The sequence below is a fragment of the Salvelinus fontinalis genome, chromosome 41, assembly GCF_029448725.1.
Source record: "Salvelinus fontinalis isolate EN_2023a chromosome 41, ASM2944872v1, whole genome shotgun sequence".
Classification (NCBI taxonomy): domain Eukaryota; kingdom Metazoa; phylum Chordata; class Actinopteri; order Salmoniformes; family Salmonidae; genus Salvelinus; species Salvelinus fontinalis.
Genome location: NC_074705.1, coordinates 7,507,701 through 7,533,354, shown reverse-complemented (window position 1 = coordinate 7,533,354; position 25,654 = coordinate 7,507,701). Strand labels below are relative to the sequence as shown.

The following is a 25,654-nucleotide window of genomic DNA, read 5'->3' as shown; positions in this document are numbered from 1 at the left end:
CCCCTATGGGGCTTCTGTGGTTATTGACGATTATGTTTTTCATGTTGCTACAGTGCGAACCTTAAAAGCTCCAACATATTTTTTGCTTAAAAGCACCAACAGGGCTCATTTTGACCCCAAATGTGTAATGATTGCAAAGAGACACTGTCTGTCAAGCAGTAACACAAATATAACCGTGCTTCTACACCTGCATTCTAGCTGTTTGGGGTTTTAGGCTGGGTTTCTGTACAGCACTTCGAGATATTATCTGATGTACGAAGGGCTATATAAAATAAAATTGATTGATTGATTGATATAAATAGTTTAAACACACACAAGTAAATGGTTTATATTTCCCCCAAATAAGTGTATAGTATTGCAGTTGTAACGCCCTCTAGTCGCTTCATCGGTGGAATGTTATTCATATTTTTCATAATTAATAAACATGATTAAATTTGTCACGAAAATCCGTTTTTTCTATGTCAAACGGTTTTGCTATATTTCAGTCTTCTGTGATGTATATAAAGTCTAATATTGGGATGCAAACTCTAAATGTAATACATTTCAACTCTATATTTGCAGTGTCATCTTATTTTTAACCCCACAACCATGTGTGTGAAGGTGTATACTTTTGTTTCAAAGAAGATTTGTTTAAGACGACCAAGAAACACTCTGTGACCTTGATTTAGCTCACTGCAGTAAAAGAAATGCACACATTTATAGTCAAAGTTGATCTTTCAAAACATACGTTTGAATGTTTTTCATGTTTTGAACAGATATGTGGATACATTTCATCCAGCCACTTTGACATTTGTCTGTTATTCAAAGTGTTGTGTTTCTGTGATACTCAGAGGCTGAGAAATTGACGATTAAGCTAATCTGACATACTGACACGATTTAAAATGGCCAACGATACAGTCACATGTGCCATCAGACTTTGAGCTCTAACTTTGGAACGCCACGGGCTGTCAACTCAGTTCTAATTACATCTGAAACATGACACTCTGGACTTGGTATGGAGACATTGACTAGAAGAATGTGCATTAAAAAAAAAAATTTTTTATGAAACAAATTGTTGTTCATGTTGCTTTCATGTCTCCCACACCTAATAATCGTTAGAACCTTTGTAATCTACATTAGATTTTGACAAACAATTGATAAACCTTTAAAGCAAAATATAAAGATGAATGTTTTATTCACCACATCTGAATAGAACGTAATAGAACCTAATAGAATAGAGCAGGTATGTACAAGTGCTTTGTGATGTCTGCAGTAGATACTGCTGAACAGCTAGAATGGACCCATTATGGCTAACACTGGATTAACGTCATCCTTCACCGTGAATGTGTGTATGTACCCCCGTTAGCTAATGATGAGGATCATATGTGGAGTCAGCACAGAAACACTAAACAATTTATTTTCCCCACCACCACCACGCTCACAACATCCTCGGCCTTAAACCCCTCGTCAGTGAGTTAAACACTACTCCTTGGGGAGGTAGAGTACAGCCCTGCCACCGTGTGTGTTAGAGATAGGTGGATGTGGTGGTGAATGGTGGGAGAGGCGAGGAGAGAGAGAGACGGAGAGAGAGCAGGAGGTATGGAGTGCGCAGAGGGAGAGGGACAGCAGTATAGAACGAGAAAGACAGAGAGAGAAAAGAGAGGTTTAGAGGCCCACAGAGGGATAGAGGGGCCCTGTAGTTCTGGCAGAGGGGCGAGACTGTCAACAACGCATGTATCAAAACCCCCAGACAACATACTCCATATACACACACACACAGCCCCTGTTTTTGGAGTGTGTACGTACATAACACTGCATGTGACACCAAGAGCAGAGGTAAGACAAACATAATGCCAAGCATAACCTTCTCTACTGGAGAGAGTGGGGGAGGAAGAAGGAGAGAGGGGTGAGGGAGAAGCAGCGAGAGAGAGGGGTGAGGGAGAAGGAGAGAAAGGGGGAGGAAGAAGGGGAGAGGGGGAGGAAGAAACAGAAAGATGGGAGAGGGTGAAGGAGAGAGAGCGGGAGGGAACAGGAGAGAGGGGAGAGAGGGGGAGAAGGATAGAAGGCGGGAGGGAGCAGGAGAGAGGGGGAGAAGGGGGGAGAGGGGGAGGGAGAAGGATAGAAAGGTGGAGGAGAGAGGGGAAGGGAGAAGGAATGAGAGGGGGAGGGAGGGAAAAGGGGGGAGGGAGAAGGATAAAAAGGGGAGGAAGAAGGGTAGAGAGGGGGAGAGAATGAGAGAGAGGGGGGAGGGAGAATGGGAAAGATGGGAGAGGGAGTGGGAGGGGAGAGAGGGAAAGCGGTAAAGAGAGAGAACATTTAGAGAGAGATTAGAAGGGGGGATAGAATAGAGCATTATTTATTCAGTCAACAAACATACCTGGGAAAGTAGTTATGTGGTCATTTTACCTAAAACCATTTAGACATTTCGGGAATAAAGCAATATCAAGACATTACCAGATAACCATTGCAGTAAGAGTTTGATTGAATTCAACATTTAAATAAAATAGTGTTAAAACCTGAGAACATCAGTGTACTCCTGTCTGTGTAGTAGCAGAGCACACCACAGTCTGTGTTCCTTTAATGAAAAAACTGTGTTCCGGGTGTGTGTGTGAGTGCATGTGTATGTATGTGTGAGTGCGTGCCACTGTTAAAACCCTTCTTTAAGAGGACATGCAATCTGGATCCTATTTAACATCCATGTGTTTTTATTTCAGGGCTCTTAGGTCAGATGTACTTGACTCTGCTCCAACTGTTTAAAAGTTTGCCATTATTGACACACAGTATCAAAACTTTAGAGGTGGTATTTGACATTCTGATCCTAAAGCCTGTACATGCATGTATGTGTGTGTGTGTGTTTGTGTGCCTACGGGTATGATATGACTGTACAGAGTTGTGTTCTGTCAGAAATAGGGCAGGTTAGGTCATAGACAGTTTCATAAGCCCAGTCTGACCTCTTTATACAGACACACACAATCTCTCTCTCTCTCCCTCTCTTTCTTTCTCTCCTTTAATCTCTCAGAATATTAGTCAACTCGCTCAAATTCCCACATCTCTCTCTCCCTCTGGATCCCCTTTGTTTTCCACTGGCTGATTACAACCACGCTGATACGATTCATATCTACACTTAACAAAAATATAAACGCAACATGTAAAGTGTTAAACAGCACACTCATTACACATGTGCACCTTGTGCTGGGGACAATAAAAGGACACTCTAAAATGTGCAGTTTTGTCACACAACACAATGCCACAGATGTCTCAAGTTTTGAGAGAGCCTACAATTGGAATGCAGATTGCAGGAATGTTCACCAGAGCGGTTGCCAGAGAATTCAACGTTAATTTGTTTTAGAGAATTTGGCAGTACGTCGAACTGGCCTCATAATCGCAGACCACGTGTAACTACACCAGCCCAGGACCTCCACATCCGACTTCATCACCTGCGGGATCGTCTGAGGGGAGAAGGAGCTGAGGAGTATTTCTGTCTGTAATAAAGCCCTTTTTGTGGGGAAAAACTCATTCTGATTGGCTGAGCCTGGTTTCCCATTAGGTTGGCCTGGTACCCAAGTGAATGGGCCTATGCCTCCAAGGCCCACCCGTGGCAGCGCCCTTGCCCAGTCATGTGAAATCCATAGATTAGGGCCTAATTCATTTATTTCAATTGATTGATTTCCTTATATGAACTGTAACTCAGCTAAATCTTTTAAATTGTTGCATGTTGCAATTTTATATTTTTGTTCAGTATAAAACAACAGCAACCTGACATTTTAGTTTCTGGAAATATGGTCCACCTATATGTTGTGGTGCTAAAACCCATGTACTTACATGGTAATTAGCAGGTAATCATTAGCGAGTAATTAGCATGAGCAGGTAAGGTGTACATACAGTCCAGGTACACATTGTTGCAAAACACCTACAACTGATATACCTGTTTGCAGCTTGCACAACGAGTGGGGAGGATGGAGAAGATGGGAGGAAGAATGAGTGAATGGGAGACAAGGGGAGAGGAAAGAAGTGGAGAGAAGAAGAGGCTGAAAAAGCAAGGAGCGGCAGCGTCATACAGAGGCAGTGGTTGTCTGTGGTTTTCCCCTCAGACAGTTAAAATAGGGGCGTAGAGAAACCAGGCAGTATGATCTTTAGAGAGATTACATTTCTATAGAGATAGAACGTATTCAGAGAAAACAGAGATTAGAGAGATACAGGAGCAGGTAGACATTTCCCTTAACTCTAAGGCTGTGTTTACACAGGCAGGCCAATTCTGATCTTCTGCCCAATTATTTGCAAAAGAGCTCTTTTGATTGCTCAAAAGACCAATTAGTGGAAAAATAATCTGAATTGGGCTGCATGTGTAAACGCAGCTGGCCCCAGGTCAGACACTTGTTCAGTCCTGTTAATGGTTATGTTTAGAATGTGAGGTCGGGTAACCTGATCCTAGATCTGTAGTTAAAGTGCTAACTTCTATTCTGAGAGATAGTAGAACTATCAGGTATCAGGAAGTGTGAGAAGCAAAATAGTTAACCACATTGATTAAATGTGCTACTACTGAAACCACCACACGCTCTACTAGCTAGGTTGTGGTATTGACACACTCATGTCAGAGCCATGTTCCAGTAACCTCCTTCTTTCTTACTACAGTATTGAAACGAGGCCCAAGTCTTTGAGACGAAGCCATCTATAGGAATCCAGTGAGTACTGATCCAGAAATCCAACAAACAGCCTAATTGGTGAGTCAAACGGCCTCATTCAATTAGCAATGAAACATGTGAATGTAATATTCTGAGAGGTCCTCTTCTGGAGTGATTGAAAATACAGGTCTGGCTCGACTGAACACAACCTGTTTGGAGTGTGTGTGCGCGTGTGTACATTAGGGTGAATACCTCTGAATTCCAGGAGTGGAGTTGATTTATAATTACCCTAAAGAATCATCCTACCCTATCAGAAATATACACACATACACACACACAGGCACACTCCCTCAACAGTATATGTGTTCTGAGAGGTATGTGGGCTCAGACCAATCGATACTGATGCTATGATGAGACAGTGATAGAGTTTGTGGTCTAGAGCTGAGTAGATACAAACACACTCTCCCTCACTCTCTTCCCTATTGGAGCAACACAAGCACATTGACAGCTCTGCCTAGCTAGACTGTGTTTGCACTCTCTCTTCTCTTTCCCCCTTTTTTGGACAATGTGTTTGCTTATGTGTGTCCTGTAGAAAACAGTGGAGGTGGCTAACCCCAAGAATGACACATGCATGCGCACACACGCATGCAGTCAGTGTGTCCTTCCCACAGATGAGCAACATTTAAACAGAACACTTCGCTCCTGCACACACACACACAGCCACTGCACTGGCACTCACACACATTCTTAAAGGGACAGGACACACACACATCCCTCTACTTCATACTTGGTATACATGTACACATTTTATGAATAATTCCCTCACACGACACATGGGCTGTGTTTAGACAGGCACCCCAATTCTGATCTGTTTATCTCCACTAAATTGGTCCTTTCACCAAACAGATCAGCTCTGAAAAAGATCTGATGTGATTCGTAAAAAGACCAATTAGTGGGAAAATGATCCGAATTTGGCTTACTGTGTAAACACAGCCATAGAACTATATCTAAACAGGACACGCAGAGCTGTTATATACCATTCCTGGCTGGAACATACCTTACAGAGCACACAGTTCCATAAGGGCACAGTAGGGTACTGTTAAAAGAGGTATGTTAGTGCTGTGCTATATCAAAACCCTGCACACACCCATGTGGGTCTCCAGGCACAGGAATGAAGAACACTGACCAGTCTATCATAATTTAGTTTGGCAAATAAACAAAAAAGGTATCTATCCCTTTAAGAAGCCCCCACCATTCTATAACAGGGGGAGCGTTAGTAAAACCCTGGAACAGCGACAAAAAAAAAAAAAAACGATCACCAACAGACGGTTTCAAGCTCCCCGCAACGGCAGCAGCCCCTGTTCGGATCGGCAATGTTGAGGATGGATGTAGCCTGCTAGAAAAAAAAAGACACCGGGGCACAGTGAGAGAGAGAACACTACTGCTGTGTAACTATGGAGATCGTAAGTGGTCGCTTTCTTTGACAGGTGTCGGAACCGGACTGAATAAAAAGTATCGAAACCAGCTTCAAGGATGTACGCCAAGGGGAAAGGTGCTGTTGTGCCCTCAGATAACCAAGCAAGAGAAAAGTAAGTGGGAATAGTGCAATGTCACAAAAACACCAGCTAGAGACACTAATGCTAGGATATCTACTGTTATCTCCAACGCTCACATACACCACCTCGCTTGTTGTCATAGAAAGGGTGCAGAATAGGATACGATATGCTCTCTCTTCGTAGTTTTGGTTCTTTGTTTTTCAGGTTGTTTTCTTGCATCGGTGAAGTCTTGTAGCCCTCCCTAACAAGCAAGCAGTTATTGGGGGTTGATTGCTAGCATAGCTAACGTTAGCTTACTACCAAGGTATCCATTCCTACTCGTTTCATTCTCATCCGGTACAGTATATTATTAACTTCATGTATGACATTGTAGATATTAAACACCATTGGCAAATTCGTTTGTTTTTGAACTGTCTGTGCAATATGTTGCATTTTATAGTTGAGTGGAAAAGAGAATCCCTACCTCTCTGGGTATTGGGAACAATGCATTCGTGAAGATGCTTGTGTGTTTCAGGAAGCCTGGGATTAGTTTATGATGAAATAACGTAGCCGACTGATAGCTTTTACAAAGTTGAAAACAATGTAACCGGTTTTGTTTCAATGTAACAAAGGAGTGTCCAACGTTCCAAAAAGTAACTATTCGAACTCACTCTACATTGTATGAACGTGTTTCTTCATACGAGTTACTGTTACGGTTATGCTAGAAGCTAGCTAGCGGTAAGTATGACAACTTTGTGTCCAAACAGTTTGTTTTACTCTTTTTAAAGAGTAAAATACGTGTACTTTATAAAACTAGGTTTTCTATAATTTTAAAATTGGCCACTATGCTAAGCATTTAGCCGAATAGTTAAGTTAAACTCTAGGTAGTGTGCTAGCTCAGATAGCGGTAGCTTACCTATCCCTTTGTCTGCTAGCTACGGGTGCCGTTTAGTCCGTGAAGGATGCTGTTCCGCTGATGTAGGAACTGGCTGCTAGTACGACAGAAACGTTATCTTATCCACCTAGTGCTACTGTGTTGCATATGTTTAGTTCCTAAACATGTTTGTCTCTCAACGTGTGTTGTTTGGTTTCTAAAGAGATTTCATTGTTTTGTTGTTATAACCTGCAGAACCAGATACTCAACATTATGCACCGTGAACAACACTACTAGGCTATTCATACTGATTTATTTGAACTTTACTGACAAGGTGTAGATGGCTCTTTTTTTCCTGTGTCTTTCCAAATGTCAACAAAGCCAATACCTCATTATTTGCCCATGCTTTAACCCACACACTTCATTCCATATTTCAATAAAAACTGTTCTAAGCCTTGTCCCTTAGATGTGCAAATAAATTGTCAACACATTTGTCTGCTCCTTCTGTGTATGTCGCTGCTGTGCTTGATATGAGTATGTTAATCTCTACAATCTAGCCTAACTGATTTTATGAATCAACCTCAGCACTTGAGCTCTGGGCAGACCATAGCTTTACTCAGAAGGCAAACTTTTGTTCATTTTCCTCCACTCTGTCTCTATTCTTCTGCCTCCTTACCTCCCCTCCCTCTCCTCCTCTGTCTCCTCTCCTTTCTTCCCCTCCTCTCCTCTCCAATGCTCAGTTCTCTCTTCCAAGTCCTCATCTCCCTCTTCTGTGTTGAATTATTGAGTGTCTGACTGAAGCGGTTGCTCTGTGCTGTGAGTCGGAGTGGTGTGTGCGGTCGCTCTGAGCTAGAATAATGTGTGTGTTTTTCGGTCTGTGAGAAAGAGAGAGTGTGTGTGTCGGTGGGCTGGCTTATCCATGTTTAAAGAGGGGTTTTGTCTGCAGCCGCAGCCAGGATGTCAGGTGTATTGGTGGCGCACATCAGGAGGGAAGTTTGTGTGAGATAGAAAGGGACTGAGGGAGGAGTGAGCTGTCTCTTTGCTGACTACCTTCCCATCAAAACATCTCCCCAGTGTTGCAGCTCAGAAACTCTCTTCCTCTCAATGCGTGAGCTTAAATAATGCAGCAGACCAGGTGCATGTAGCCCCCCCACCCCGCGCACACACACACAGGCCTCCCATCACACATAAACATTTCATCAGTGCCCTTATGGGGGAGATCAGTAGTTTCTGTTAACCATAGCCTTCTTTTAACGGGTGTGTATGTATGTGAGAGAGTAGACCTACACTAACTAAAGTCAGTGGTGTAGTGGAGGGTAAAGGCAGTTTACCCTCCATGCATCCCACTTCTGTCTTGCCTCTGAAGCTAAGCAGAGGCACTCTTTCCTCTGGTCTAAAAAAATAAATAATTCCAGTGCCCCAGGGCAGTGATTGGGGACGTTTCCCTGTGTAGAGTGCCGTCTTCCGGGTGGGATGTTACGAGTGTCCTGACTGTGGCCACTAAAAGATCCCATGGCACGTAGCATGAGAGAATGAGTGTTAACCCTGGTGTCCTGGCTACATTTCCCCACCTTTTGGGGAAAAATGCATTGAAAGTATAGGCAGCGTTACTTTATTCACTGTAACCCCCGATCAGTTTGCCCACCTGTTTTTTTTTTTTTTAGCCCTACAGCACTGCCTAAGGTGTGTGTGTGTGCAGAGAGACCCACACTAAACCAGCAGTCTCAAAGAGCTGCGGGACTTTCAAATCATTGAGTGCCCTGTGCAGTGGTCACATTGATACATTGGTCAGATGTGTGTGTGAGCGGGAGGCCTAACTGACCAAAGACAGACAGTAAACTTTACTACACCACCAGGCAGCCACAGACAGGTTTGTGTGTGTGTGTGTGTTAGAACCACTACCTCTGACATCCTGGCTCATAAATCACAGGCTCGCCTGTCTGAAGAGCTGCAACCTCACAATTACCTCCTGCTCTTAAGAGGGTTCGTACTCTTCTCTGGCAGTGTGTGTGTGTCCTGTCTTACCAGTTGTTTTATCTGTGTGATCACAGAGTGGGAACACCCCTCAGCTATTTATGATCCTGTCCTGTGAGACAGCACTTACGACTGTACACACACATCAGACCTGGGTTCAAAGACATGTGTATTTTGTTATTTAAGTACTTATTTTCTGTGTATTTTAGTATTTTCAAATAATATGTGCTGACTCAATTACTTCGATTTTATTCACGAGCTGTTGCGTCTCAACTGATGGCAGGCACAACACAAACCTCAGATGATGAAAGCTCTAAGCTACAACATATGCGAATATAAAAAAAGTTTTTCATGAAATTATAAAATAGTTTGACCACCCTGTTTTTGTATGTAACTTTTTTTAAATAATCAAACTCAACCGTTTATCTTTTCCAATGCTGAAGACATGGCTGTCTCGTGGTATGTAAAATGGGTCAACTTTGAGCACCTTCATCTCCTGGATGTTTTGGTATTCGGGTGTAAGAAGTCACTTTCTGACCATTTAGGTCATGGTCCAATATGTATGTGAATTTATTTTGGGGGGAAATTCAATCAAAGGGGATACGGTCAAAAAGTGATTAAATTTAAACATATTTACCCTATTTTCCAATACATGCCAATACCTTCAAAATGTTTTTCCCCACAGCATTCAAATATTCAACTACTTGTCTTTTCAAATATTATTTTTTTATCTTAATATTTACTTGAAATGTGATAAGATATTTGAAATGGTATTTTAACCCAGGTCTGACATTCACAGGGCCAGCTCTAGCCTATTGGGGGCCCTAAGCGAGATTTGATTGGGGGGCCCTCCACCTCGTGGGCAAAACATTTGAGTGGACACTTACCCATGTGGTGTAGAGAGTGCTGCAATTTTTCTGTAGTTCTACATATTTTGCAAAGAGAACATTTTAGCAATTTTATAACATTTCATGCCATTCTACAAATTTTGCCATGTGGTAGAAAACATATTTTTTGTTACTTTCCTGCAATTCTACCCATTTTGTCATGGGGTGAAATGTTTGAAGTTTTAAAGAGGCACTGTGCAGTAATTTCTCTTAAAATTTGAATAGTTCGCCTAATTTCTGTTTGACAAAACAAGCAAGTATAGTGTAGAGAATCATATTTCACTTTCAGCTCTTTGAAGCTGGTGTACAAAATCAAAACTTTAAAATGGGAAGCATAGACATAGCGCACATAGAATCTGCGCATGCAGATCTGTAACTCACATTTCTATGACTTTTGTCGGGTCGCCGAAAAAGTTACATTGTAAAAGTTACATTGTAGCTTTTGAAGCAAATTTACAGCAGTTCTACACGTTGACTTATGCCATGTTAATCCTTTACAGCCTGAGCAGAATGTTCCACTGGATCATGACCTCGGCGTGCATTAATGAGTATAATGAAAACATGATACCGATTTTGAAAGCTGAGAAACTGCCCTTTCAAATGACAATCAGTCAAGAAAGAACACCTGTGAAAATGTATCTTATATGAAAATCTATGCTTTCCCCCCCTGCAATTTACAACACTTTCTAATGAAGATCGAGAAAAACTTAGAGCATATTGAGTCTCTTGTTTTGTAAGGATTGAAAATCTGAAATCAGAATAGAAATAGCTTTATGTGAATAAGTTAGTTGTTTTAGTGACCAATGATATTTTAAAATGTTTTTATATGGAATGTTCTGTGATCGGACACTTATCTGCATAGTATATTCAACACATCTGCACCAAAAAAAAGTACAAATAGTATTTAGTCTGACATATGATAAGGAAAGTCATAAACAAGTAATATAATATTAATAATTCAAGAACTTTATTGAAAGAATAACATCATAGCCATAACATTAAATACAACCATCTTAGAGATATTGTCATCAAAATATATTTGTAATGACTTAATATGATAAAGGCATATAATGCTTTTACACCTTCAATTTCTTCTGTGCATTCATTACACTAGGCCTATCACGTGAGGAGTCAGAACGGGAACAATTTAAAAGCCCAACATTAGTCTTTACATGTCCTTTACATCTCCAAGGCCATGAGAGTCATGACTCAAACATGTAGGCAGCCTGTTAGGCAGGATATATGGGAAAAGGAAAGGACAACATACACGGGTGAGGAACATACACAAGAGAGTTATGGAGGAGCTCTGGTGGGCAGAGGAGTCAGCTATCTCAGAGTAGCTGCGGTGGACCTGGAAGCTGATATGCAGCCGTTGTCTGGTAGGACTAGGAAGCAAGGCCAGTGGGGGGGGGGGGGGGGGGGAGCAACGCTGGGAAGTGTCTTAGACCTGTGGGGGCAGGGGGACATCAAACATACTGTATTTCCTTAACCTCCCTAAACCAGCCTGATCTGGCAAGCTCACATATTTCACTGCAAGTGAAGTGAAACCAGTGTGAGCACAGTGGTCAATCTGGTTTAATTGGCATTTGAGTCATTTAGCACTCTTATCCAGACCGACTTACAGGAGCAGTTAGGCTTAATTGCCTTGCTCAAGAGCAGATCAACAGATAATTTTTTCATGTAGTCAGCTCTGGGATTCGAACCAGCAACCTTTTGGTTACTGGCCAAACGCTCTTAACCGCTAGTCTACCTGCCTATTTTTACGAGCCCATATCAGCGACAAACTTAGCTATGTTATTGACAGTACACTGAAAATCTAGCTCACTTGTTTTGCCAGCTAGAAAGAAATGTCCCCAAAAAATTCAGAAACGGAGGAAATAGCAACTTTCTTTCCTCATCTGATCCACCTGGTGGTTTCTACTTTGAAGCTGTCAAAATAGCACTTGATCCATTCTCCTTTAAGTCATCTACCAGGGCACTGAGGCAAATGGAGGATTTGCTCCGTGACCTTTCATTGAAGTAAAAAAAAGGTTCCCGCCCATAAATCCCTAAACCAATTCTATCTATTTGTAGCTCATGTGTAAATGGCAGTTTACAGAAATACATTTGGTGATTGGACGGCAGTGTTAAGGCTTTAAACCATTGTTTAACTGTTATTACAAAATTAGAATGCTCCGGCTGGAAAGGGTTTTAATGATATCTGAGTGACAAAGACTAACAAAATCAATTGGGAACCTTAGGCACATACCTGGTCGGTATTTGGCCATGATTGGTAAATAAATCAAAAAAATTGTTAGCTGAAATTGAGAAATTGCTGATGCACAACCAAGTTTCGAACTTGCACCTTGTGTATTCTACTATTCTAACTGGCAACAGTAAGTTGAGACCCTGACTGAGTTCCCAAAAACAACCTAGCGGCCTGGGGCCCTAAGCGACCGCCTATGCCTGGAGCTGGCCCTGCTCACACGGTCTGCCTTGTTGTTGTGGGAGGTTTGTGTAATCCTCATCCAGATCTTTGCAAATGCTAACTCCTATGGCCTTTTCTATCATTTTGCTAATGTAATGTCCTGTTCTCCTCTGTTGCAGGTTAGCGCTGTACGTATATGAGTACCTGCTGCATGTAGGAGCACAGAAGTCTGCACAGACCTTCTTGTCAGAGGTAAGATGCACACACTTTTCTCTCCGACTTTGCTCCTTCCCAGTAAGGGACTAAAGTGAGACTGTGGGAGAAAGGTAGAGACTGACTGAGAGGAAAAGAGAGGGAGACTGAGGTAGAGATGTGGACAGGTAGCGGTAGCCTAGATGGAGGCAGTGGTAGAGGAAGGGAGACCGAGAGAGCGAGGGGGAAGGACGGTGTTGACGAAGAGGTAGAACGAGGTGTAACTGTGTCTGAGGGCATTGACTGAGAGGTAGGGAAAGCAGGAGAGCGGGAGAGAGAGCATGGTCGAGAAAGAGGGACAGCATTGACTTGCTGAGACAGACTGATTATGTGTTCTTAACCTCTAGGCCAGGGGTGTCAAACTCATTCCAAGGAGGGCCAAGTGTCTGTGGGTTTTTGGTTTTTCCTTTCAATTAAGACCTAGACAACCAGGTGAGGGGAGTTCTTTACTAATCAGTGACCTTAATTCATCATTCAAGTACAAAGGAGGCGTGAAACCCGCAGACGCTCAGCCCTCAGTGGAATGAGTTTCACACGTGCTCTAGACACACACCCACCCTGACCGTCTCCTCTCCTGCTGAGTTTAAAACTAGACATCATGTTGCTTTCTCTCTTTCAGATACGATGGGAAAAGAATATTACGTTAGGGGAGCCTCCTGGATTCCTGCACTCGTGGTGGTGGTGAGTATCTCGGCCCCGTGCGCATCTTCTTGTGTTCACACGTTTGTGTATTCCTTTAGAATATCATTTGCATTCAGATGCATACAGTTGAAGTCGGAAGTTTACATACACGTAGGTTGGAGTCATTAAAACTCATTTTTCAACCACTCCACAAATTTCTTTTTAACAAACTATAGTTTTGGCAAGTCGGTTAGGACATCTACGTTGTGCATGACACAAGTAATTTTTCCAACAATTGTTTATAGATAGATTATTTCACTTATAATTCACTGTATCACAATTCCAGTGGGTCAGAATTTTACATACACTAAGTTGACTGTGCCTTTAAACAGCTTGGAAAATTCCAGAAAATTATGTCATGGCTTTAGAAGCTTCTGATAGGCTAATTGCGTTCATTTGAGTCAATTGGAGGTTTACCTGTGGATGTATTTCAAGGCCTACCTTCAAACTCAGTGCCTCTTTACTTTTGATTTTCCCATGATGTCAAGCAATCAGCCTAGACCTCAGAAAAAAATTGTAGACCTCCACAAGTCTGGTCCATCCTTGGGAGCAATTTCCAAACACCTGAGGTATCATGTTCACCTGTACAAACAATAGTAGGCAAGTATAAACGCCATGGGACCACGCAGCCGTCATACCGTTCAGGAAGGAGACACGTTCGGTCTCCTAGAGATGATTGTACTTTGGTGCGAAAAGTGCAAATCAATCTCAGAACAACAGCAAAGATGAAGATGTTGGAGGAAACCAGTACAAAAGTATCTATATCCACAGTAAAACGAGTCCTATATCCACATAACCTGAAAAGACGCTCAGCAAGGAAGAAGCCCCTGCTCCAAAACCGCCATAAAAAGCCTACGGTTCGCAACTGCACATGGGGACAAAGATAGCACTTTTTGGAGAAATGTCGTCTGGTCCGATGAAACAAAAATAAAACTGTTTGGCCATAATGACCATAGATATGTTTGGAGGAAAAGGGGAGGCTTGCAAGCCGAAGAACACCATCCCAACCGTGATGCACGGGGGTGGCAGCATCATGTTGTGGGGGGGCTTTGCTGCAGGAGGGACTGGTGCACTTTACAAAATAGATGGCATCATGAGGAAAGGAAATTATGGGGATATATTGAAGCAACATCTCAAGACATCAGTCAGGAAGTTAAAGCTTTGTTGCAAATGGGTCTTCCAAATGGACAATGACCCCAAGCATACTTCCAAAGTTGTGGAAAAATGGCTTAAGGACAACAAAGTCAAGGTATTGGAGTGGCCATCACAAAGCCCTGACCTCAATCCTATAGAACATTTGTGGGCAGAACTGAAAAAGTGTGTGTGCGCAAGGAGGCCTACAAACCTGACTCAGTTACACCAGCTCTGTCAGGAGGAATGGGCCAAAATTCACCCAACTTATTGTGGGAAGCTTGTGGAAGGCTACCTGAAACGTTTGACCCAAGTTAAACAATTTAAAGGCAATGCTACCAAATACTAATTGAGTATATGTAAACTTCTGACCCACTGGGAATGTGATGAAAGAAATAAAAGCTGAAATAAATCCTTCTCTCTATTATTCTGACATTTCACATTCTTAAAATAAAGTGGTGATCCTAACTGACCTAAGACAGGGAATCTTTAATAGGATTAAATGTCAGAAATTGTGAAAAATGTAGTTTAAATGTATTTGGCTAAGGTGTATGTAAACTTCCAACTTCAACTGTACGTGTGTGAGTGAGAGAGCGCACATGTCGGTGTGATAGATGGCAAGTGAGAGTAGTATGGTGAAAAACTGATGTACTGTACATAGATGTCGGTGGAACGCAGACGTTCCATTGACCAGGTTGGCACACGTTTTAACAAAGTGGACATTTATCTACTGTAACAGGCCCACAATGTGGTTACTTAAGTCTGATTTGGATATATTTTGCTGTTTTCGCTGCGTAACATGTGGAAGGTTTAGAAGTGACTGCTAAATGCTAACTCCCGTTTGTATAAACTGGTTAGCATAGCTAGCATACAGAAATTGGTGGTGGTCAGTCGTTTTTTAATTATATAATGCGATTGATTTGTAACGATGACATAAACATGCTGGGGTTGACATCCATACAAGCATTATATTGAGATTTCTACCTCAACATAGTGTGAAATACACATGTAAACAATAGCCTAAATGTAGGCTAATTTTGCTGGTGGGCAATGAGGAGAGTCGGGATCTTTCCCCCACGGTCCTTCATGCGTTTCCATGGCAATTCAATTGCTTTGGTGGAGTTCGATTGATTTCTTTACAGCCTCTATTGGCTCATCAGGTGCTCCCTGACATGAACCCTCTTGCTCTATTTCCCGTTGCAGTGTATTCTGGGATTTGTATTGCGCTGCGCCGGACAGACGGGAGAACTGCGAACACTCCAGCGAGGCCAAGGCCTTCCATGATTACGTGAGTGACAGGCCCAAGTGTGTGTGCATCTTCGTCCCGCCTCTTCCCTTGGCCTAGGTGTGTGTGTGTGTGTGTTGCTATCGTCAGTGTGTGGAAATAATGGAATAGAGGTCTTAATCCAATAATCCCAGCACTGGGCCGGGGTTAAGCCAGGGATTTGTGTGTGTGTGTGTGTGTGTTGCTGCCCTGGCATCCGGCCCAGAGCAAGGGGGGCTTTCACATCCTCAGTGCCAGAGAGAGCTGGTTAACCGTGTGTGTGTGTGTGTGTGTGTGCATGCTTTGTGTGTTCTGTTTTGTCTGCCTTGGCTGGCAACTGTTTGAGTGAAGTGCCAGTTTGCAAGTCTTGAGGACCAGATGGGCACTCAAACACACAAGGTGTGTGTCTATATCCATGTCTAGCATTCTGGCAGGAGGAGTGTGCATCTCTGTCTGTGTGGGTGTCTGTGTCTATATCCATGTCTAGCATTCTGGCAGGGGGAGTGTGCATCTCTGTCTGTGTGGGTGTCTGTGTCTATATCCATGTCTAGCATTCTGGCAGGGGGAGTGTGCATCTCTGTCTGTGTGGGTGTCTGTGTCTATATCCATGTCTAGCATTCTGGCAGGAGGAGTGTGCATCTCTGTCTGTGTGGGTGTCTGTGGGCTCAGGCTTGCTGTTTTCTAAATTCATAGAAAACAAGTTATTTTGTTTTCCTGTAACTTTCTCTTTGCCCTCCTCCCTCTCTCATTTTGCCACCTTCACTCTCTCACCTCTCTTTTGGGGGGGGGGGGGGATTACCACTCTTCTCTCCCCCTTTATTTTCTCTCCCCTCCACTCTTTTTCTTTCTCTCCCTCTCTTCATCTTCCAGTGTTTGTTTGTGTCTTACCATTGAAAAGGTACAAGGGAAAAGGTCAATAATGTGTTGAGCACCATTGATCTGTCTGTTTCTAAGTGTGTGTGTGTGTGGGGGGGGGGGCTGGATAGATCAATTCCATTCAGTATCGGTGAGCCACATACCACATCGCCCAATCAAATCATCAGTTTTGATTTGTTGATTAATTATTCATAGTGGTGGATTCCTATAGGCTGAGCCAGACATTAACCTTCCCAGAAACCCACACAAACAGAAATGTATTTCTGTTTGTGTGGGTGAGTGATAGTCAACCATGTAGCTGTATTGATGTACAGTTATTTGTCATTGACGTGTAGGATTTAGGATTTGTCTGTGTTTTGTCAATATGTCAAGCATGATGCCAGTAGCCTGGTTAATGGTATTTCTATATGAACCTAGCCCTCTGATATGATAGGTGGAGTTTTCACCATATTGCCCATGTCTATCCAATTATTTCATATCCACACAAGTGGCTAGGGCCTGGTTAGAGGTTGTTACTGAGAACTCGTCACTCTGTCTCTCTCGGTCTCTTTCTCCTACCTCCCTCTTCTCTCCCTCTCTCTCTGAGAGGGGGATGCTAGAGGGACAGGGAGCAAAGGACTCGTCTCCATAGCAACAGCTTTGACTAGCTACTGCAAGAGATGAGAGAGAGGGAGTGAGCAAAAGGAAGTGAGAGCAACGGGGAAGAACAGAGGCAGGTGAGGGTGGGGAGGTTAGGGCTGTGGAGGAGGGAGGGGAGGGGAAGAGGGAGGGGGATAGAGGTGAGAAAGAGGAGTAGTACAGATGTTTGGGGATGGAGAGGGGTTTAAGGGGATAGAGCCGGAGAAAGAGGGGAGAGCGAGATGGAGGAAGACCCAATGCATCTATTAGTGTGTGATTGTGTGCTTCATCTTTTAACGTGTGTGTGTGTGTTGCAGAGTGCGGCAGCAGCCCCCAGTCCTGTGATGGGGAACATGCCTCCTAATGATGGCATGCCAGGAGGACCCATGCCACCCGGCTTCTTCCAGGTAAAACTCCCTCTATTCATCCCTCTCTTTTGCTACCTCCCTCGCCCCTCACTTTATGCATGGTAAAACTCCCTCTATTCATCCCTCTCTTTTGCTACCTCCCTCGCCCCTCACTTTATGCATGGTAAAACTCCCTCTATTCATCCCTCTCTTTTGCTACCTCCCTCGCCCCTCACTTTATGCATGGTAAAACTCCCTCTATTCATCCCTCTCTTTTGCTACCTCCCTCGCCCCTCACTTTATGCATGGTAAAACTCCCTCTATTCATCCCTCTCTTTTGCTACCTCCCTCGCCCCTCACTTTATGCATGGTAAAACTCCCTCTATTCATCCCTCTCTTTTGCTACCTCCCTCGCCCCTCACTTTATGCATGGTAAAACTCCCTCTATTCATCCCTCTCTTTTGCTACCTCCCTCGCCCCTCACTTTATGCATGGTAAAACTCCCTCTATTCATCCCTCTCTTTTGCTACCTCCCTCGCCCCTCACTTTATGCATGGTAAAACTCCCTCTATTCATCCCTCTCTTTTGCTACCTCCCTCGCCCCTCACTTTATGCATGGTAAAACTCCCTCTTGTCATCCCTCCCTCCACTCCTCCAAGCATCTTCACCATCCATTACTTTATTCCCTCTCTTCCTACATCTCCTCACACTTTTTCACCTCCCTTTCTTTCTTTCTCTCCACCTCCAATGATCCCACACTCCTCTTCTCTCGCTCATATATATATATATATATATATATATATATATATATATATATATATATATATATATATATATATATATATATATATATATATATATATATATATATAATATACACACACACACACACACACACGGCCAGACAGTGTGATGGACAGCCCTGGCATTTGGCAGCAGCGACGATAAGGTGGAACGGAGAGAGAGGGGCCTCAATGTGTTTGTTTCTGTGGCTACCACTTCATTGTTTGTCTAGAGAGTGAGAGAGTGGAAGAGAACTGGAGAGAGAGAGAGATGGAATGAAATAATGGGAGGGAGGAAGTAGGTGAGAGTGGGAGATGGCAAGAGTAGTGAGAGAGCGAGAAAAGAGGAGAGGCACGGAAGTGCTATTTATAACACAAGTGAGGGAGGAGGGTGTGTGTGTGTGTGTGCTTATTGTCCTTTTTGTACAAGTGGCCTTATCATTAGCAAGAGCTGTTTGCTGCAAATATGCCTGTTGTTATTATCGTGTGTATTTTGGTGTTTGTTCACTAAGATTTTTTTTTTTAATAGAAGACCCACACAACTCACATAACAAACCTGAAGTCATACATGCACAGTCTCTGCAGTTCGTCAGCCTAGTTGCATGTCCTGATGTTGAACAGTGTGGGATGGACGGTGGCCAGCCATGCTGTAGGCTCCTCGGATCCACTGTCGTTCTGAGCTGTGCGTTTTAGCTGTGTCAACATTGCCCTCTAGTGGTGAAGACACCCTCTTACCATGGATTAGGAAAAAAGGCCTCCTCTCCCTCTCTGTGTTCTGATTGGCTACTGCCTAGCTTCTCCAGTCCCTTGCTCCTGAAGGTGTAATTGTGTTAGCTCCTCCCTCACTCTGATGTCACTCTTCCCTTCTCTCAGGGTCCGCCAGGCTCCCAGCAGTCTCCTCACGCACAGCCCCCCCACGGCATGGGACCACACGGACAGGTAACACACACACACACACACACACACACACAGAGAGAGAGAAATAATTGACTCTCCTCTGGAGCTGTTCTGGGGGGAGGGAGCTTTATCCTCCACACAGACACACTCCACCTACACCTCATCAATAAAACAAAAGATGAGCCACTGTGGACCTACACACTGAGCATGTGCACAGGACAGACAAAACCCACACACTCATCTACATGTAAGGCTAAGGGAGGAGAGCAAAGCCAACATCCATGAAGACAAGCTTCCTCTGTAAAATACCTCGTTAATGAGCCTGCTCATTTTTTAGTTTTCTGTGTTGTCACCCCCCTTCCTCCTCATCCTCCATTCACACTCTGTCCATCATCTGTCTGCTCCGCTCCTTTTCAGTCGGAATGACAAACTCTCTCTCTGTCTCTCTCAGCCTTTCATGTCGCCACGGTTTCCAGGTGGACCACGCCCCTCACTCCGAATGCCAAATCAGGTATGGACCACACGCTCACCTATACAGCTGAACATGAACTTCCAGGTAAGTATGTGCTGGTGGTCCATACTCACGATCATCCTTTCTCTCATCCATCTGTTTCCCTCAGCCTCCAGGGGGAATCCCTGGTTCTCAGCCTCTCCTGCCAAACAGCATGGACCCCATCAGACCACAAGGTAGGTGTGTGTGTGCACGGCACACACATTATTCATGCTTGTGTTTATGTAAGCTTGCAGTTTTTCAAGTGGCGTTCCTCTCTGAGAACGCCGGTGCCCCCAGGACCTTACACATCTAGGGGCCATCTGGGTAGAAGATAGGATAGTGTGGGTCTCTGAGTTTTGGCTTGAGATTACAGGTTCAGATTAGAGATTACCATTTAACCCAACAGGGGTCCCAGTTAATGAGGTTAGAGGAGAGCTTAGTCTGTTGCCTGCCATTAACCCTGCCTTCCAGGTTCAGACAGCCATATGTGGATAAGGTGTGGAGGTGACCGTCTCATTGGATAAAAGCGTTTGCTAAGTGAATTGAATTATCCATTAGACCATCACATAGTATCTTTATGTTAACTACCAGTGTGTGTTGGTGTTAAGACTGTGTTCTTGTCATCTTTTCTCCTATAGGACATCCTAATATGGGCGGGCCAATGAGAATGAACGCTCCGCGAGGAATGGGGCCTATGGGTCCACAGGTAAGCACACACACACACACACACACACACACACACACACACACACACACACACACACACACACACACACACACACACACACACACACACACACACACACACACACACACACACACTCTCTCTATAGTTTTGACACGGTGTATCTCTTCTCTCTATGTAGAACTATGGGGGTATGAGACCTCCTCCTAACTCCATGGGTGGTCCTATGCCTGGGATGAACATGTAAGTGTTCCCTCCATAGGGAGAAATACAGTCTATCGCTTAGCACCAGCTTTATGGTTGAATATCGAAGGCCCCGACATCATGATTGTTGAACTGTTGTTTTCTTGGTTTATGGCAGTGTTTCCCTATACTTACAGTCTCTCTCTGTCTCTCAGGGGACCTGGTGGTAGAGGGCCGTGGCCTGGTCCCAATGCTAACTCAGTAAGTTGTTTCCTCCTCGCTCAATTTGTCATAGATTAGATTATCCATTACAAGGATTGTTATTATTTAACAGGTGGCTTGAAAAGGTACTATACTGCCCTCTTGTTGCTGGAGGAAAGAACTACTGCTTAGTTGAGAATCTCTCCTGGCGGTAACTATAACCCCGTAACCTCTAGTTTCCCTTCTCTCATCACAGATACAATACTCCTCCTCATCTCCAGGCCACTATGTGGTGAGTAGCCAACCGTCAGTGTTTTCAATAACACGTCAGTTCTAAAACTGTTCCTTAGCTGTGGAAATGGGAAATTGTGTGCACTGTTCTTATTGACCTTTTTGAACTGTTTCCCAGGGTCCTCCAGGAGGAGGGGGGCCTCCCGGAACTCCCATCATGCCCAGCCCAGGTGGTGCGTCTCTTAAATAACCCCCCCCCCCCCCCCCCCCCCTCACCAGTACTATACTTAGACACTATGTGTGTTGCCTCTCTCTGTGGACTAATGTTGTGCTATTGTGTTTGTCTCCCCCAGACTCCAACAACTCCAGTGAAAACATCTACACTATGATGAACCCTATAGGACCAGGAGGAAACAGACCCAACGTGAGTCACATTACACCTCGTATTCCACCGCATGACATCACACAGCGTGACACCACAATACATTATAACACCGTATGACTTTATCCCCCTGCTGATTAGATAGGGCAGTGAAACCAGACTAAAGGTCCAGTCACTGAGACATGAGTGTGTGTGTGTTTTCTCTCCCAGTTCCCTATGGGCCCGGGGCCTGATGGACCGATGGGAGCTATGGGAGCCATGGAACCTCACCACATGAACGGCTCACTAGGTGGGTGACAGGGTTATGAACACCTGTTATAATGCAGTCGTAAGGGTTACATAATGTTCAGTGCATGGATGTAACTGTTTTGAATCTCATCTCTCTCTCATTGTCTCTCAGGCTCTGGGGACATGGACGGGTTGCCAAAGGTGAATATAAATCCCCTTTTCTACAACATTTGACTTGAATCTCTCAAACCGACAAAGGGTTTACAGTCAGAGGGACATGTCTTGGTGCTGCTGGTCAAATAACTGGTGGTACGACATATTTGTAGAGTTATCTTACTCTCTCTATCTATCCAGAACTCTCCTAACAACATGGGGGGTATGAGCAACCCTCCCGGGACGCCGCGGGACGATGGAGAGATGGGTGGAAACTTCCTCAACCCATTCCAAAGTGAAAGTGTGAGTACTGCTGGCCGATGACCCCTGACCCTTGTACCTTGACCCCACAAGAACCAGGGTGGGTGACCTGGTATGTAATGTTGTAGCGTTTACATTTTTCACTCATGTCTACCACCCCCCCCCCCCCTTCCCTTTCTCTCTTCACAGTATTCACCCAACATGACGATGAGTGTGTAATTTTAATTTCTTTATTTTTGTATTTTCTTTTGGTTATTTTTGTTTTTGTACCTTTCCACCTGGATTTTTCCAACCCCTCACCTTGGATCGGACTCATTCTGCCTTTCCCACCTCACCTCCACCCCCTCGGAACTCTCGCCGCTACCCAGGCTTCTAGGACAGCCCTGGGGCATGCTGGGCCTCTAGTGAAGGCGGAGCTTCCTGACGCTGTCTGTGGCATAGACAGGAAACAGAGACACAGGAAGTCCCTACTCTCTAACCCCGCCCCCTGCCTCTCTGACTTCTTGTCAGGCTCTGGACAATGAGAGCGGGGATGAGAGGAAGAAGGATGGAGAGACTGGATAACATGGACACCCTTCAGGACACAGCATGGTAGGGTTCTGTCAGTAGCTGTCCGGAAGCTCGACAAACATTACATTGGCATTCACTTTTATTTAGATGTTTTTATTGTTTCTAGTGGATTTGATTGTGTTTCTAATGGATACAGGGGTGGAACAGGGAACGAATCTCGAATGATCCCCTTTTCCCTATGTAGTGCACTACTTTAGAGGAATAGGGTGTCATTTGAGACGTAGACATGGAAGAGTCGTCCATCCCCCCTCCCCCTCGTTCACTCTGTGTATACATTTGAAAAACAGTGTGTTGTGATTTCCATTACTCTGTATGTAATGTATTATTGCTATTCTTTTATAATATTTTATTGTTATGATTAATAATATTGTTATGATGATTCTGGTTATTTTAAAATGTAGGATTTAATTTCTGGAGTTTGTTGTTGAAAGGACACACACACACACACACACACACTGATGACCTTTTCGTTAGTAACTTCACAGGATGGTGAACCTTCGCTAGTCTCCTTAAGGAAAACCCCACAGGATATACACAATCTACTGCCCCCTCTTTGCCCAGTCAGAGAACAGCACCGTGGTCCATCATGGTACTTTAAATAGTAATGTCCCTCTCCATCCCCCTGAGAAGGCGTTTTCTCTGTAGTAGACTAAGTGACCCTGAACATGCAGAGGATGCACAGTTGTATTTATTTGTATGTTTAATTTTCCATTGAGACAGAACAGGTTGACAATAAGTCTATCTGCACACTCCGGAATCGCTCTGCACCAATCAGCATCCATCTCCTAGAGGAAGACATCTTGGAAGTGTCTGATTTTTGTTTTGATTGTATTTTTTACCCAGAGGGCAGTTCTGACCTTCTGTGAAATTATTCTGATTGGATGCTTAAAGAACTCTTGTAACAGAGCTGAGCCAATCAGTAGGCGGTGTGGCCGTTGCCATGGTAACCGACTGTCAAGCTCCCCCCAAAAGGACAACATTTGTCCTTACACACACAACCAACCAATCGGCCTACCTACGCCATCCCCCTACTCAACCACCTCTCTCTCCTTTTGTGATGTCTCCATCTATCTTTTGGTTTGTTTTGTAAATACTGTAAAGTGAATTTTGATATCATGACATTTTGATATTTCCGTCACAACCAATGACTGATGAGAAATGAATTGATTCAGACCAACTGGATTTGAAAGAGACCAGTGTGTGTTTTTACAGTACCTCACTGTTTAACTCCGACACAACTACGGCCAGGAAGAACCCTCTTTATTGGATCATTACTTAGAAGCTACAACTAACGTTAGAGTCCAGAGTATTTCCTGGTCAGGTCAAACTGTTAGGGAAATCTCCTGTCCCTAGTAACGATAGATGAAAAGAAAATAAGGTTTTCTATTAAGGATTTTTTTTTCTGTATTTTAGTTGAAAAGATGTAAAAACGCAGGTTCTTAATGATATGAAGAATGTTAAGGGGGGGGGGGCTTCTGGTGTATTTTGAGATACTGCTGTATAGATTCAACTCTGAACCATCCTCTCTACCATATTCACTAAGGGAAATCTAAAATGCACCCAATTCCCTATATATAGTGCACGACTGAAGCCAAAAGTAGTGCACTACAAAGGGAATAGGGTGCCATTTAGGATGTGCCCTAGTTTGCACCAGTGCAAAGTGTTTGTTATTGTTGGAAGAGGATAATTTTTGGAAAACAAACCGTGAAACTGTTTCTGTTTTTAAAATGTGAGATATATTTACTTACCATAACTAGGGCTGTGACTTTTTTTTTTATGTGCCCTTGTCAGTGGAGGCTGGTGAGGGGAGGATGGCTCATAATGTCTGGAATGGAGCATGGAACCACGTTTGATGTATCTGAGAACATCTCACTGATTCTGCTCCAGCCATTACCACAAGCCTGCCGTCCCCCAATTAAGGTGCACCGCCCTCCTGTGGTCCTTTTCATGTGCTCAGGAAAAACTCATGGCCCTACTCATGACCTTCATTTGACCTTTCCGCTCTGCCCATAGCGATAGAGGACTCATCTTTATATCTGTGACAGCATGGGCAGTGCCATTGAGGCAACAACCCATAAGAATCCACATCCAGTTGACTACTTTAATATGGCGGAAGTATGGTGGAAGCCGTTAATGGCGCTGCCCATGCTAAAACAGCATTTTGGCCACTATAGGCCTCTATCATTCTCTATGGCGCTACCTTTTTTTCAAGTTGTGTTCCCTGACCATGTGACCTGTTCAGGAAAACCTCCTGGCCCTAGTTCTTCCCTTCTGATCATGAGGTGTCAAACTCTGCACCGGTGCAAACGACTCTCCTGTATGTAAAATCAACGTTGTCACATTGTTGGTCATTTCTGTGTTTCTATGGTGACGTATAATACTGTTTCATTCTGGGAGGGTTGCAAGGAGGAGGGGACGGAGGGTAAGGAAACATGTTTTTGTTCCTTGGGTGTATCCAACTCGATAGTCTAAAGGAGAGTCCTCGTCTCCTTTTCACCTGCACCGACGTGAAAGAAGAGATAACGTGAGGAGAGGAAGCTACTTTGGACTGAGACGCAGACCATGTTTTTCTCTGGTGACAAAGCAGTATTGAAGACGAGGCAGTCTGTTTCCCGGTGCCAGTATTTCAGAACATTTAGTCCATTACAATGATCCTGTGTTTTTAAATTCTGTTAACCCTTTTGGATTGGGTGCCTCGTTGATTTGAAGATCCAACTGAAAGAGACATCTGACCTATCTCTTGCAGTGCTGTATATAAATGATCCCATTTGGTTGGAATATTGCCATATTCAGGTTCTTTTCAAAAGTAGGGGGACCATAATCTAAGGGGGGCAACACGGTATCATGCCAATCTGGATTAAACATTGTGAAGAACTGCTTCCTGGGTTTGCTTTGTATTTCCTGATAGGCTAGTTTCTGCTCCTAAATGTCTTGTGTAGTAATAAAATGTTTCCTATTTGTACGTTTTCTTTATGTTGTAATAAAGTTTCTTTAGAGACTGATTAAAAAGTTGCTTATTGAGAAAAAGGTGGGAAATGTTGCATCAATAAATGTCATTTGTTTTAGGTTTTTCATCGAGTCATCTGTTTTTTTTCCTGTGTCCCTCTTGTTGTAGATACATCAAAATAAAATGACTTCACT

At 43.7% G+C, this 25,654-nt stretch overlaps 1 protein-coding gene across 3 annotated transcripts; it reads left to right on the top strand.

Moving 5' to 3' along the window:
- The first annotated feature begins 5,914 nt into the window (after positions 1 to 5,914).
- Positions 5,915 to 25,582, top strand: LOC129840751 (single-stranded DNA-binding protein 3-like). Of its 3 annotated transcripts, none has more exons than XM_055908904.1 (18): positions 5,915 to 6,190; positions 12,458 to 12,530; positions 13,150 to 13,211; positions 15,546 to 15,630; positions 17,418 to 17,507; positions 19,103 to 19,168; positions 19,578 to 19,637; positions 19,747 to 19,813; positions 20,258 to 20,325; positions 20,486 to 20,547; positions 20,703 to 20,748; positions 20,945 to 20,980; positions 21,098 to 21,149; positions 21,273 to 21,343; positions 21,512 to 21,590; positions 21,702 to 21,730; positions 21,884 to 21,985; positions 22,312 to 25,582. In XM_055908904.1, the coding sequence occupies exons 1-18, from the start codon at positions 6,135 to 6,137 to the stop codon at positions 22,465 to 22,467; spliced, it is 1,260 nt and encodes a 419-aa protein (XP_055764879.1). In that variant the 5' UTR covers positions 5,915 to 6,134; the 3' UTR covers positions 22,468 to 25,582. The 3 variants fall into 3 exon arrangements, with proteins under 3 accessions (XP_055764879.1, XP_055764878.1, XP_055764880.1); XM_055908903.1 differs by having other exon boundaries at positions 5,916 to 6,190; positions 21,098 to 21,152; XM_055908905.1 differs by having other exon boundaries at positions 5,916 to 6,190; positions 21,098 to 21,152; positions 22,133 to 22,405.
- Positions 25,583 to 25,654: the final 72 nt, after the last annotated feature.

Excerpts from the sequence above, each read along its gene's own strand:
- LOC129840751 (XM_055908903.1), top strand. The coding sequence starts at position 6,135 with ATGTACGCCAAGGGGAAAGGTGCTGTTGTGCCCTCAGATAACCAAGCA. Across the intron at positions 6,191-12,457 it reads GATAACCAAGCAAGAGAAAA|GTTAGCGCTGTACGTATATG; the intron begins GTAAGTGGGAAT and ends CCTCTGTTGCAG. Across the intron at positions 20,981-21,097 it reads CATCTCCAGGCCACTATGTG|GGTCCTCCAGGAGGAGGGGG; the intron begins GTGAGTAGCCAA and ends ACTGTTTCCCAG.